The sequence below is a fragment of the Pseudorca crassidens genome, chromosome 20, assembly GCF_039906515.1.
Source record: "Pseudorca crassidens isolate mPseCra1 chromosome 20, mPseCra1.hap1, whole genome shotgun sequence".
NCBI lineage: Eukaryota > Metazoa > Chordata > Mammalia > Artiodactyla > Delphinidae > Pseudorca > Pseudorca crassidens.
In genome coordinates this window covers 58,047,922-58,061,094 of record NC_090315.1, presented here as the reverse complement: position 1 = coordinate 58,061,094, position 13,173 = coordinate 58,047,922, and the positions used below count along the sequence as shown (strand labels likewise).

General features: G+C 49.0%; 1 protein-coding gene across 3 annotated transcripts in view; it reads left to right on the top strand.

Annotated features, from left to right (window-relative positions):
* The first annotated feature begins 202 nt into the window (after window positions 1-202).
* Window positions 203-13,173, top strand: part of MBTPS1 (membrane bound transcription factor peptidase, site 1) — a 37,962-nt gene continuing 24,991 nt past the window's right edge. For all 3 annotated transcript variants that reach the window (XM_067719957.1, XM_067719956.1, XM_067719959.1), the window contains exons 1-8: window positions 203-669; window positions 1,384-1,641; window positions 4,562-4,765; window positions 6,372-6,482; window positions 6,893-7,002; window positions 8,581-8,697; window positions 9,365-9,432; window positions 13,038-13,140. In XM_067719957.1, the coding sequence (XP_067576058.1) occupies window positions 501-669; window positions 1,384-1,641; window positions 4,562-4,765; window positions 6,372-6,482; window positions 6,893-7,002; window positions 8,581-8,697; window positions 9,365-9,432; window positions 13,038-13,140 (1,140 nt within the window). In that variant the 5' untranslated portion in view covers window positions 203-500. The remainder of the gene's footprint in view (window positions 670-1,383; window positions 1,642-4,561; window positions 4,766-6,371; window positions 6,483-6,892; window positions 7,003-8,580; window positions 8,698-9,364; window positions 9,433-13,037; window positions 13,141-13,173) is intronic.

The following is a 13,173-nucleotide window of genomic DNA, read 5'->3' as shown; positions in this document are numbered from 1 at the left end:
CATTTTTTCCCCCTGAAAGAAGTGAGGAGTAACTAAATGAAAGTGAAATAATAAGATGTTCCATGGTTGTGTCATACATTTATTTCGTCTTGTAGCCCTCTTATCTAAATTGCAGGGATCACTAACCCTCCCGGCTCTGTCAGCGCACTGCTCATGTCTCTGTGCGCTTGCTTTGTTTTATAGACTGGCTCACGGAGTGATCACTCATCCCTGTTGGACTTTGGTTCTGTGGTGCAGATGGAGCGTAGGACTCAGGTGTCTGGGCCAGAGTGAGCGAAGCCTGAGGCCCAAGATGGAGAAGAAACGAAGAAAGAAATGAAAGCCTCTTTTCGGCCCAAACCACAAAAGGCCATGAAATTTAACTTTTATTTACCTTGGACTAGACTGTAAAATGGCCGATCAGTAATGTTTCAGCTTTTAGCTGAAACAAAAATTAACTTATAATCAAGGAAGAAAAAAGTGCGATTTGAATTTATGCGATTTTATGACCATATTCACTCATGACCATGAAGCTTGTCCACATCTGGCTGCTTCTGCTGGTGGTTTTGCTCTGTGGGAAGAAACATCTGGGTGACAGACTGGAAAAGAAATCTTTTGAAAAGGCCCCATGCCCTGGCTGTTCCCACCTGACCTTGAAGGTGGAGTTCTCCTCAACAGTTGTGGAATATGGTAATGATATTATTTTAAATGTCAGGGACTTCCCCCCACCCCCAATGCGGTTTTTTTTCAGATTTATTGTAAACATCAGCTTTTGCCAAAAACAATAAATTTCGAATGGGCTGAGTGCATAGTGTTTGGATATTAGTTCTGCTGAAGTTTGTTCTTCCAGTATAATTAGCTTATATGAAGGAAGTAAATTGACATTCTGAATTATTTCCCTAAAACTGGATTCCATGGAACAGATGTCATTGTAGCTGGTGAGGGTGGGGACTTTGGAGGGGCTGAAAGTTTATGTGACCAGTTGTGGATAACTAAGCAATTAGTCTTACATAATCTGCTCTACATTTTGTTACTGTTTTCAGTAAAATAAAACTGAGCCTTCGCTTCTCTGAATTCCTTCTTCCTGTTTGAAAACCTTGCATGCATTTCTCTGCCGTACACTCAAATTTCTGTTAACGTTCGGTTTTTGAAAAATAGCCCAGGTATCTGATTCTAAGTGATGTGTCCTGTGATCAGTGGGGGTTCATCCACATCGTTTTAACTCAGAGCTCTGGAAGCTGCCATCCAGGGTGTTTAAAGCAGTCTGTTCGTTTACTCCTCTTTCTACTAGGTTTTATGATATGTAAGCTTTCTTTTACCAGGGAAGTTTTAGATTAAGTGTAATCTTATGTCATAATATAGGTACGTAAATTCTCACTTTTATTTTGTGGTCATTGATTGCAGAGTATATCGTGGCTTTCAATGGGTACTTTACAGCCAAAGCTAGAAATTCATTTATTTCAAGCGCCCTGAAGAGCAGTGCAATCGACAACTGGAGAATTATACCTCGAAACAATCCATCCAGTGACTACCCTAGTGATTTTGAGGTGATTCAGATAAAAGAAAAACAGAAAGCGGGGCTGCTAACACTTGAAGACCATCCAAACATCAAACGGGTAACACCCCAACGGAAAGTCTTTCGTTCCCTCAAGTATACGGAGTGTGAGTACTGTGACCTTGGGCTGGTCTGTATCCATTTCTGCTGAGCTGGGAATAGGGGGAGGATGTGCGTATTCACACGTGGCAGAATTTGAAAAGCAGTACAGGGAATATTCCTGTCCCTCCATCTAGTTTCGTCAGTCGTGAACGTTTTCCTGGCAGGAATTTAAAAAACCAAAAAGAGACTTTGTGCTTCTGATAGAAACAAATAATGCAGGTTTGCAGTAGAGGGTGATGGTTGTGTCTGTCGTGTGGGAAGTGATTTTCACCAGGTTCCTCTCAAAGCGTTCAGGCTTTGAGGCCCTGACGCCCCGTCACACTCTGAAACGAAGACGGTGTCTTTGAGTCTCCTTTTTATTTGCATTTTGCTTCTTTCAGCGCATGTTTTTATTTTTGAAGGCATCTCGCAAAACACCTCTTCCTTGGGTTTCATTTTGCTTTTCTCAGACCCTCCCGACCGCGTACCATCGCGCCTCCGCTGGGCTTGTTTAAGCTGGGAGCTGGGCAGGGGCAGTGATGGAAGGAATTTGCTGAGTCCCTTTCAGCTCCAGGGCTTACTCTCCTATAGTCCTTACAACTCGGGCCTGTCGAGATAAGTTTATCCTTAGATAACAAGTTGCATATTATTGCATAATATTTTCCAAAGCAAATGTATTACCAAAGGAAAGGGGGTTTTTCCCCCATTTGACGTAAACTGGGGCAACAGATTGCTAGTTCCATTACCGTTTATTGTCATTTCTTTCATTAGATGGAAAAAGAAAATTTTGCTCTTCTTTTTTTGTCTGTCGTATACTAGGCCTGAGAACCTCTGAGGTTTCAAAAACAGCCAGGGGACAAGCCTGACTAATTTGCATCCTGTGACAGCCAGTTGGAGCGTCAGCTGTGGAATTCAGGTGTCTGGCTTTGCAGAGCTCTCTCTGCTAGTCCACGTTTCGTGGTGCCTTTTCTCTTTGAAAAGCAATAACCTCAGAGCAATCCAGGAAGATAAAAGCAACCCAAAACTTGTACACTTAGCCAAATATATAAATTCGGCCTTTTTTATTTTTTAATCTTATCTTAAAGAGCTGCAGAATATTTTAGGAAACATAGAAGGGCTGATTTTAGCACAGGAAGCGTAGGGCTCATGGTGGGGGTTCCCTTCTGTATCCTCTCCACCACGGTCGTCAGATGCTGTGCTCGGCAGCCCGTAAGGAAATAGTATGTATCTCCTTGTTAGCCGTGGCCTTCTGTGGTAAGCAAGGCCTCTTTAAGCTTCAGTGCTTCTCATCCAGAAAATGGAGATAATACCACCTACCTCAGAGTTCTTACAAAGGTAAAAGGAAGTAGTGCGTGTGAAGAGAGCTTAGCAGATTTCTTAGGCTGTTGTGAGCAGACATTAAATGTTCATTTTTGGGGAATTCCCTGGTGGTCCAGTGGATAGGACTCCGTACTTTCACTGCTGGGGCCCGGGTTCAATCCCTGGTCAGGGAACTAAGATCCCGAATACCACGTGGCACGGCCAAAAAAAAAAAAAAGTTCATTTCTTTCTGTGGCTCTGTGGTTCAAAGGCTTTGCTTTATTTTGGGTTGGAATCTGTTACGCTCTGGATCCCATCCCTGGTCTCTCCATGGGCCATAAGACAGAGCTAACCTGAGTTCCCCAAGACAGCACTGTATTTCAAGGCTATCCTGGTGTCCCCCTTAACAGTTCCTTCTCTCCAGGATAATAAAAATAGCCAGTTCCTCCAGGGGTTACTAATGTGACCTGGCGTCAAGTCCCCTCACCACTTTAATTGCTTTTCTTTGAATGCTTCCTGTTTTCTCTTAATGACTGAAGCCGGAGTTGAATGCAGTCCTTTGGTTGCAGTCCAGTCTGCTGAAAGGAGAGCACAGCAGACCCGTCCTTAGTTCGAATACTGTCCTTCAGTTAGTGCCCAGGCTGTTGACCGAAGGAACAGAATCAACGTGGGAGGTTCAGTATAGAATAATTTCAGTTGCACTGGGCACATAATTACTTAATAGAATTGACATGACTGTATATTTTTCCCGGTCCCTGTGCTTTCATGGGTGTAGCCTGGTGAGACTGGAAGGAAAGCTAAAGTAATTGGCTTTAGAAACAGAACCTCAGTGGTATTACAGATTTGCCCTTTAGAAACGGATGTGACATATGGTTTTTCCTTCATTATAGCATGGTTTTTGAAAGGTAAAGGGACAACCCTTGTGGTATTTCTTCTACTTTTTTCTTCCACTAAGAAAAAAAGAAGTATTTACAGATAGTAAAATCCATGCTTTTTAGTGCAGTTTGGCGAGTCGTGGTAAGAGTGTGCAGTCAGGTGCCCACCAGCAAAATCAAGATACAAGACAGTTCCATCACCCCCAGCAATCCCCCGAGCCCTCTGTTCTGCTTTTTGAAGAGTGACGTTCTAGCAGATATGCACGCTGAGGACGTTGGGCGGGTCACAGTAGGAAAAGGTCAGAGCGAGGTGTCCTGGGATCACACGGCTTTTTCCTGTCCCAGGGATCACACTGTAAACGGTGAAGTGTCACCATTGCTTAGTGGACATTTTCTTATACTCCGCCCTCCCCACCCAACACACACACACTTCTGGTTCAGTGGGAATAAGTGGCTGATGAAAAACCAGGCATTCCTTCAGTTTTATTATCACAGTTGACTTTATTTCTTCAGAAATGACTATCTTATCAGTCTTTCCCTGCCTTACATTGGTTAGAAGATTCCAGGTAAAGACCTATTTGGGAATAACGTGATGGCTAAGTAATATCCTCTGACTCTAGCCACGTGGAGAAGCTCCTTCTGGCCGAGGGGAGGGAATATCACCACCCGGCAGAAGGGATTTCAGACGGGAGTCATTGCACTGGGGGAGTGGCTGTTTCCCTGACAGGTACGTGTCCCCTGTGTTTCTGATCTTTCTCTCCCGTGGCTGCAGCTGACCCCGCCGCGCCCTGCAACGAGACCCGCTGGAGCCAGAAGTGGCAGTCGTCCCGCCCCCTGCGCAGGGCCAGCCTCTCCCTGGGCTCGGGTTTCTGGCACGCCACCGGGAGACACTCGAGCAGACGGCTGCTCAGGGCCATCCCGCGCCAGGTCGCCCAGACGCTGCAGGCCGACGTGCTGTGGCAGATGGGCTACACAGGTGGGCCTGTCAGCCGGGGTGGCCTCCCCTCCAGGGCCTCACGGGTCTGTCCTTCTGCGGGTTGAGCTGGACGCAGTCAGCTGCCCCTCGTCTCTGGCTCCTGTTGTGGGGGGCATCTGTTTCTGTGGCTTTTCTAATTGTTTAGTCCTGTTCACTTTTTGTGTCTTATTTCCCTGTACTGTTTCTGAGGTGACAAGGAGTAGATTGTGGAGTGTTTCTTTCCTGTTGACACACGTGAACAGACACAGCACTGCCCCTGCCAGAGCTGACTGGCAGTCCAGCAGAGTTCTGTAATTTCCCAGGGAATGAGATCAAATCCAGAGATAGTTACCTTGATTTGGGCAGTCTCGTGAAATGGAGCACGTCCCTCCTGTGTGGTGCCCTGTGTTCGGCATGGCTAAGTGATTGACTGTCGAGGTGGTTACCTTTTGTTTCAGAACAGGAAACGATAGTAACGACCATACCCTGGGAAATAAAACTCACAACCCATCAGATTTTTTTTCTTGCTGATACATCCGGGCAGAAGATTCCTGTTTTAACGAATGTGGAGGTTTGGACCCTAAATATCAGCCCATGTCTCTGGCGCCTCACACGTCACAGTTTGTCTCAGTGTCTTTCCATTTCTCCTTGGCTTAGAGACCCTTACCTTAGAGAACCAAAGACCTTCCCTAACCGCGCCTCAGACTTAAAACCTGGGGGGCTGACATTTTATTAAATTATTGTCTCTTCTTGGTTTATCCTTTTAGGGGGAAAACTTCACAAAACAGAAGTTCTCTAATCATCAGAAAAGCATTTTTCCTTCCCCCCAAACCAGCTGGTTTCCAGTATTGTGTCTGCATTTTTAAAAAGTAAACAATACACTTTGTTGGTTATCTCAGTGTAATTGATTATTTAATGTAGTACTGATACATAAATACAACCCTCATACCAAAAAGACATTACCTTTGTTACTTCTGTTAGCCTTTCAGTGAGTATCTTGTATTTTTTCCTACGTGTTTTCTAGAATTCCTTGATCTAACAGCATGAGTCATGTTTCCCATCGCAACAGATGGCTTTTGGCCAGTATCTGAAGTAGACTTGTTATCATAGAAAAGTGTGCAATACAGTGGTTCTCCTTAAAGTGTGCTTTTCCCTGCGTGTGGTGGACAGCCCCTCTCTGCAGAGTCACTGTCCGTTAGGGAGCAGCACCGAGTCCTGGTCGGGAGTAGAAGCGGCCCCCGCTCTCCCGGAAGTGAGTGCTTTGTTGTGCCCTTCGCCCCATGGGCCTCTCTAAGGAGATGAGGACGTAGAGACTTGGAGAAAGTTGCCCAGAGGGGAAAGTCAGTCATTGGTGGAGGATCTGGAGAGGTGGTCCCCCCGCCCCCCTGAGAGCCGGTGACGTTGAGGGGCGTCCGGAGGGACTTTCTGTGTGTCCTCAGGTCTCATTTAGCGGCAGGTGATGGTATTCCCCTGCTGTCCCCTCCTCTCCTTCGCACCTGGCCTACTGTGTGCCCTCTGGGCAGGCTTTGGCCCTGGGTCGCCTGTCATTCTCTCTGGGTCCCAAAGAGGGATGTATTTCATAAACGATGATTTCTCAAACACCATTGTGCTTTCTTTTTGGCATAAGGTGCTAACGTAAGGGTTGCCGTTTTTGACACCGGGCTGAGTGAGAAGCATCCCCACTTCAAAAACGTGAAGGAGAGAACCAACTGGACCAACGAGCGAACCCTGGACGACGGTGGGTGGCTGATGTCCTGAGAACCTGAGGGGGTGTTTTCTGGTCACCGGCGGGCTTCGCATCACTCCCATCCTCCGTTTTATCAGCTGAGAGGGTATTTTTCAGTGTAGATGCTTAAACAGTCCGTGTACAACAGTTACTCAGGCAGACCCAAGTTGTTTTGTGCCTTTTGGCAGAAGCTTTTCAGAGTAGGTCGGGAGGTGAGTGAGGAGAGAGGGACGCCTGGTGGAAGGGAACCTCCTTTCTGGGGGGAGAGCAGGAGTGGCTGCCCCCCGAGGTGGGGCTGGCGAGGCCGGAGAGGTGCTGGGGAGTCTGTGTCTCGGGCTCGGAGAATGAGCTCGTTTGAAATGCTGCATCTTGGCACACGTTGTATCAGCTGTGTTTCGTGCCTTTTTCCTTTTGGACAACAGGGCTGGGCCACGGCACGTTCGTGGCGGGTGTGATAGCCAGCATGAGGGAGTGCCAGGGGTTTGCTCCGGATGCAGAACTTCATATTTTCAGGGTCTTTACCAACAACCAGGTAGGTGTTTTGAGGACCCCTGAAACGTAAAGCGTTGATATTAAAATGTGAAAAGTCAAAACTCTAGAAAACGTGCTGCTTTAAAAGCAGCCATGTCTGCGATGCTGAGCTGCGGCTGGCGTCCCCCGTGTGCCGTGCTGTCCCTCCCGTCCCTCCGCGGGGCGGCTTTGCCCTGCTCCCACCGCCCCCTTCATCGGCCTCACTGGAACCCCAAAGACCCTGCTCCGAGGGGATTCCTTGACCTCCCATTTCTCCTGTCCCGCCGGCCGGCCCACCCAGGGTTCCTGTCCACCATGTCTCGGGCACACTTCTTGTGCTGGAGAGAACAACCCCGTGTCTGTGTGTTCGCTGCCCCTGCTGGACTGACCGCCTTGAGGGTAGCCTCTGTGCCCAGCACCCAGTGTCGTGTTGGGTAACGTGGATTTGGAAGCTTGTTCCCTCACTCTGCATTTGGAAACGTTACTGAAAAAAGGGAGGGTCCTAGTATTTATTAACTGTTAAAATTTAATTTTTGCATAGGTAATGCATAGTTCAAAAACATCAAAAGGCAACACAGGGATACTTCTCCCAACCCTGTCCCCGTCCGACAGGTTCTCACCTTTACTTCCCCATGTTCCCTATGTGGTAGTTTCTTTTTTTCACATACCCACTCCTAGAATTTCTTTTGCACATTCAAGCAAATATAATGTTTTATTTTTAAAAGCCTTTAAAAAACATAATTCTTAATCATTATGTTGATTCTTTTTCCACTGTAAGGTTTTTTTTTTTAACATTTTGTATTTATTCACATATTTTCAGTTTCCAGTGCTCTTTATTTCTACCTGTAGATCTGTTTCCACATCACGTAATTTCCTTTCAGCATGAAGAGATGCTTTTAGTATTGCTTGTAACGCAGTCTAGTAGCTATGACTTCTCCCAGCTTTAGTTATCTGCAAATATCTTTATTTCATCTTTATTCTCAAAAAACTATTTTCACTGAATATAGAATTCTGGATTGAAAGTCTTTTCATTCCCTCCAGCGCTTATTTTATTGTTTTCTGTCATCTGTTGTTTTTTACTCTAAGTTTAATTTTGTACCTTACAAAACACGTGAATGGCGATACACAAAGAAATTTAACTTTTGTAAGGAAACTATGAGAGAAATAATAACTATCAGAAGTAATTCTGTGAAATAACTTTCATTGATACCATTTATTCTTCAGTCTATTTAGGAATAAAGAATATTAGACAAATACATCAAACTATTTAGAAACACTTAACTGAATAGACGTGTCTTAGGACAAGTCCTTTTATAAGAGGGGCAGTTAGAAGTTTGAGGTCTTCCCTGGGCAGGCAGGCTGTAAGGTCAGGAAGGCGCTGGACGTGAGGCCGGGCGGGACGGGACCCTGGGAACCTTGCCTCTCCCCAGAGTCCAGCCCCAAGGATTGGAAGCTCTGGGTGTAGTGGTTTACATCGCAGAGCATTTGTTGTTCTTGGGATCTGTTTCTGAAGTTTAAGTGAATACTTCATGCTGCTGAGAATCTAGCATTTGGAGACTTCCACTGAAACACCTAAAGGACTGTTTTAAAAATGGGCCAGGTCTCCTACACGTCCTGGTTCCTGGACGCCTTCAACTACGCCATCCTGAAGAAGATCGATGTGCTGAACCTGAGCATCGGGGGCCCCGACTTCATGGACCACCCGTTCGTCGACAAGGTTGGTCCTGCCGCTGTGCGGAGGACGAGGCGTTTGGTGACGACTCCTGCTCTGCCTCGCGCCCCGCTTTGCTTCGTGTCTAGTGTGCTGGTGGCTAGTCGCCCACATGGTGACCACTCTGTGAGGACGTGAGCCACGGTGACTTGTGTGGGAAGCAGCACAGGGTGCTGTGTTGCTTCCTCTCACCTGAGCACACGGCCTGTCTTTTCTGGGCGTGCCTGGAAAGCCCGGGTCTGCTCTGTGTGCGTGGATCTGTGTCCTGGAGTCTATCGTCTCTGGAAATTCTGACTGCCAGCCATACCACGTCTGTACTGGCCTGGTGTTGCGCTTTCAGGGGGATACCTTCTTTTTTTAGTTCTGTTTTTGGAAGTTGTGGTTATTTTTGAACAATTATATATTGATTAAGAGTGGTGGGGCTTCCCTGGTGGCGCAGTGATTGAGAGTCCGCCTGCCAAGGCAGGGGACGCAGGTTCTTGCCCCGGTCTGGGAAGATCCCACATGCCGCGGAGCGGCTGGGCCCGTGAGCCATGGCCGCTGAGCCTGCGCGTCCGGAGCCTGTGCTCCACAACGGGAGGGGCCACAGCAGTGAGAGGCCCGCGTACCGCAAAAAAAAAAAAAAGAAAAAGAGTGGTGTACTTTCATAAATAAATGCTTGTTAATTTTGTAGGTGTGGGAATTAACAGCTAACAACGTCATCATGGTTTCTGCTATCGGCAATGACGGGCCTCTTTATGGGTAAGTACCCCTGATAGGAATAACCTTAGAGGTATTTTTTTCCTTGAAATAACTGAAAACCTGTTGTTTGTCTGTCTCTTGCTATACCTGTTTATATCTGTCTAAAACTTTGTATTGTGGATATTTTCAGCACATACAAAAGACTTTGTAATGAATCTCATGTGCCCACTCACTCCAGCAGTTGCCAACTCAAGGCCGATTTTGTTTTATTTTTTGTGTTTTTAACTTTGCTGGAAATAGCAATTTGGAGGCCTAAAGTTTTTATTCTACTCTTTTTACCCCCAACCCAAAATCAAGCAGGAAAGTAAATCTGTTAGAAATAAATGGATTCTACCGTATTTATTGAGACCCAGTGTGCACAAGGCACAGGGTAAAGAGGTAGGTAAGTTGAGGTGCCTGCCTTTTAGGAAAAATAAGGTACAGGTACGATGAGACTAATATGAGGAGAAAGTGCAGGGTGGCGTAACAGACACTGTGTTTGGGGCACTGAGGAGAAGGATCAGATAGGGAGCAGAGAACAGTGTCACAGAAATGTCCCTTTGTGCCGGGTTATGGTGTATTAAAGTGGCTTGAGATGCGGGACATCAGTCACTGAATCACAGGCAGTCGTAAGCGTTTGTCTGGTTAGTGATCCCAATTTTCCTTCTGCTTACACCTCCAGTTTTTATTCTGTAGATAATATAAATAACCTCTTGTGCTGAATCACTTCTGCGGTGGGATGTCTGTCACCCCACTTTACCAGGCTCCCGGGACGTGTGTGGTTCAGTGCCGTGGCAGAGGGCTTAAAGTAACTGCACAGGAAGGAGAGAACATACGGAGCCTGCCAGCGTGCCCTGACCCAGGAGAGCCGCCTGGCATGGCCGTTTGCTCGTGCCTTCAGGAGCACGTGCCCTGTCTTCAGGGACACCCTGGCCGTGCTGCTGGGGCAGAGCAGGCCGTCTCGAGCGCTGACTGAGCTCATCCAGGGTGGGGATTAGGCTGGACTCTGTGAAATTACGATTCTCTAAGTCACAACCCGTGCACATGCGCAGTCGTGGTTCCAGCCTAAGAGCTGTTCTGTCAGCGATCCCATCTCCTTGTAGGGCTCCACGGTTGGGGATCTGGCTGGGTCCTCAGTCATGTGTGTTGTGACTCACAGGCGTAAGTGGTGTAAACACGTCCCGGCTATAGTTCTGCCACGAAAAGCACCAGTTACTTAGTAACCTCACCCAGTTTCCATGTCTTCTCTTTCTAACGCTTCTCCATTTGTCCCTCCCCCCACTTCTGACGTCCCCGCTCCAGGCCAGCCCACCGCAGCTCAGCATCCCCAGGTTATCTGTCAGTTCCCCCACCCATCCTCTTGCCTCCAGTCTTCCCCAGCCCAGCTCTCCCTTCATGGGGGATGTGGGGTGGCGGGGAGGGTGCGGGGACGGAGCCAGGCAAGTTTGACCTGCCCTTGGGCTGTGGGACCTTTGCTTCTCCGAGCCCTGGCCCCCTCGCCTGGCTCTGGAGGGCACGAGACCCGCCCGGGTTGGTGGCTGTGAGGATGAGGATAAAATGAGCCAGCCGAGGGAGAGCACCGCGAACACGGAGCCTCTGTGAGTGGTAGCTGTTCCTTTCTCTTCCGTTTCTCTGTGTTTCTGTTGTTAAAACAGAGTCTAGCAGTTTCTTTAACTAAGGATCTGCAGTGGATCGTTATTGCCTGATCAGATCTAAACTTTTCTCCTTGGTTTTCAAGGTCTTCAGTAGTCTAGCCTGGAGCTGGCAAACATTTTCTGTAAAGGATCAGGTAGTAACTAGTGGAGTCGTTGTGGGCCACATGGTATGTTGCCCCTACTCGCCTGCCCTTGTAGTGCGAAGGCAGCATGGATGCGTAGACGAACGGGCGTGGCTGTGTCCCGGTAAACACTTCCCACTCCCTCGTGCACTCTTCCTCAGAGCAGGCTCCTCCTCGGGTCTCCCTGGGGAAACCGTGTTCCTCTCGGTCTCCGTCACCTGATCCTGCTGCTGACCGCCCCCCCTCCCCCGCTGCCGCAAGCCTGCCTTTCCGTTCACACCAGCTCTTCCACGTGCCATCCTGACTGCTTTGCACACACTGGTCACTCTTCTGAAATCCTGTGACTTCTGTGGGCGGTCCACGTGAGGGCTTCTAATCAAAGAGCTGCTCGTGTTTAGTGTGTCAGGGGCATCTCGGGAGAGGAAGCCCCGGTGTCGGACTCATGTCTGCCCACAGAGCCTCACAGCATCTGGTGTCCGCCAGCTGCTGGGTAGGCTGGGGGTGGCACGCGGTCACGGTGCCACAGCCTGAACGGGTGTGGCTTACTGCGGGGCCTCGGATAGGGCTGGTCACGTGACAGTCATGCACTTGAAGAGCCCGGTTGTTTATCGGAGGCGTGACGCTGCCCGACATGTCCCCACGGGTACCCCTTCTGGGAGCTCTCTGGGGTCCGGCACCCTCGATGCTTAGATTTCATGGTGCCAAGGAGTCTGCAGCTGCACTTCCCCCTTCTCAGCACCAACAAAGATTTTCTGATGCTTTCCCCTGATTTTAAGGGTGTAAAGTATAGGGATTGGCAGGTAGAGGCAGGGTGGGAAGCTGGTGTTCTTTGCTATCAACTTCAGTGGGAAATACTGCCAGTGACTTCTGTTCTAATCTCTGCTCTTTGATGTCATAGAAATTTGTAAACTTTTACTGTCAGCCGATTAACAAATCACTGTTGGTGCTTCTGAACAACCAGCTGGTAGCATGCTGGTGGTGGGTAAGCTAAGGAGGTGATGCTAGGGTCGGCCCCGTGTGGTTGAAACAGTAGTATCTTGCTGCTGCTGTCGCTTCAGCTGCTCGGATTCAGTTGTGGTTCAGGAGTTCATGTTGTGGTGGTGGAGCGGAAATAGATAAAGCTGGGAAGTGCAGTTCCATAAGTGGTTGTTTCATACTGTCAAATAGTTCATCTTGACTTACATCTTGACTCCGTAGTTTAAATGTTCGTGTCATTGCGGACCTAGCGCCCTTGAAGTGCAGGGGAGAACCGCATGCTTTTTCACGCGCATCCGTGCCTTCCCGCTGAGGAGCCCGGGGTTACGGAGAGATGAGTGGTCCCCACGGTTCCCATGAGGAAGGGAGACACCTACCCGAGACCCAGGGAGAACTTTCACTTTCTGACGGTGGCAGGTGCACGTGTGTGGCTGTAGTTCCTTCCCAGAGGAGCCGGGGACCGAGCTCGGGGGGGCTGCGCTCGCGGCAGTTGGGAAGTGGTGTACGGACGTGTACGCAGGTGACAGGGCTGGTCGTGGCCAGTCTTGTGAAGCTCGGAGGAAGGGGACTCCTGCACGCCTGGCAGTAGTGAGGGCAGAAGAGAGTCTTGGGCCGGAGGGCGATAAGTTGACAGGGAGGAGGGAGGGAGGGGAGGAGAGAGGGAGGGGAGGAGAGGGCGTCTCAGGTGTGGGGAGACCACTGGGCCGGCAGAGGTGGCAGTGCCGGGCCGGGCCCTCCCAGCCGCACGCGCCTCGCCGCGGGAGAGCTGCTGTGGGCTCCGACCGTCCCGGGGCTGCTTGCCCTTGTTTGACTCTCTCACTTAGAGTGATTCCTCTCCCCCCGCCTTTTGTGTCTTTTTCTTGCCTCGCTGCAGCACTCTGAATAACCCTGCTGACCAGATGGATGTGATCGGAGTGGGCGGCATTGACTTTGAGGACAACATCGCCCGCTTCTCATCGCGGGGAATGACCACCTGGGTAGGCGCTGCTCCTTTTGTCCGGCGTGCCCGC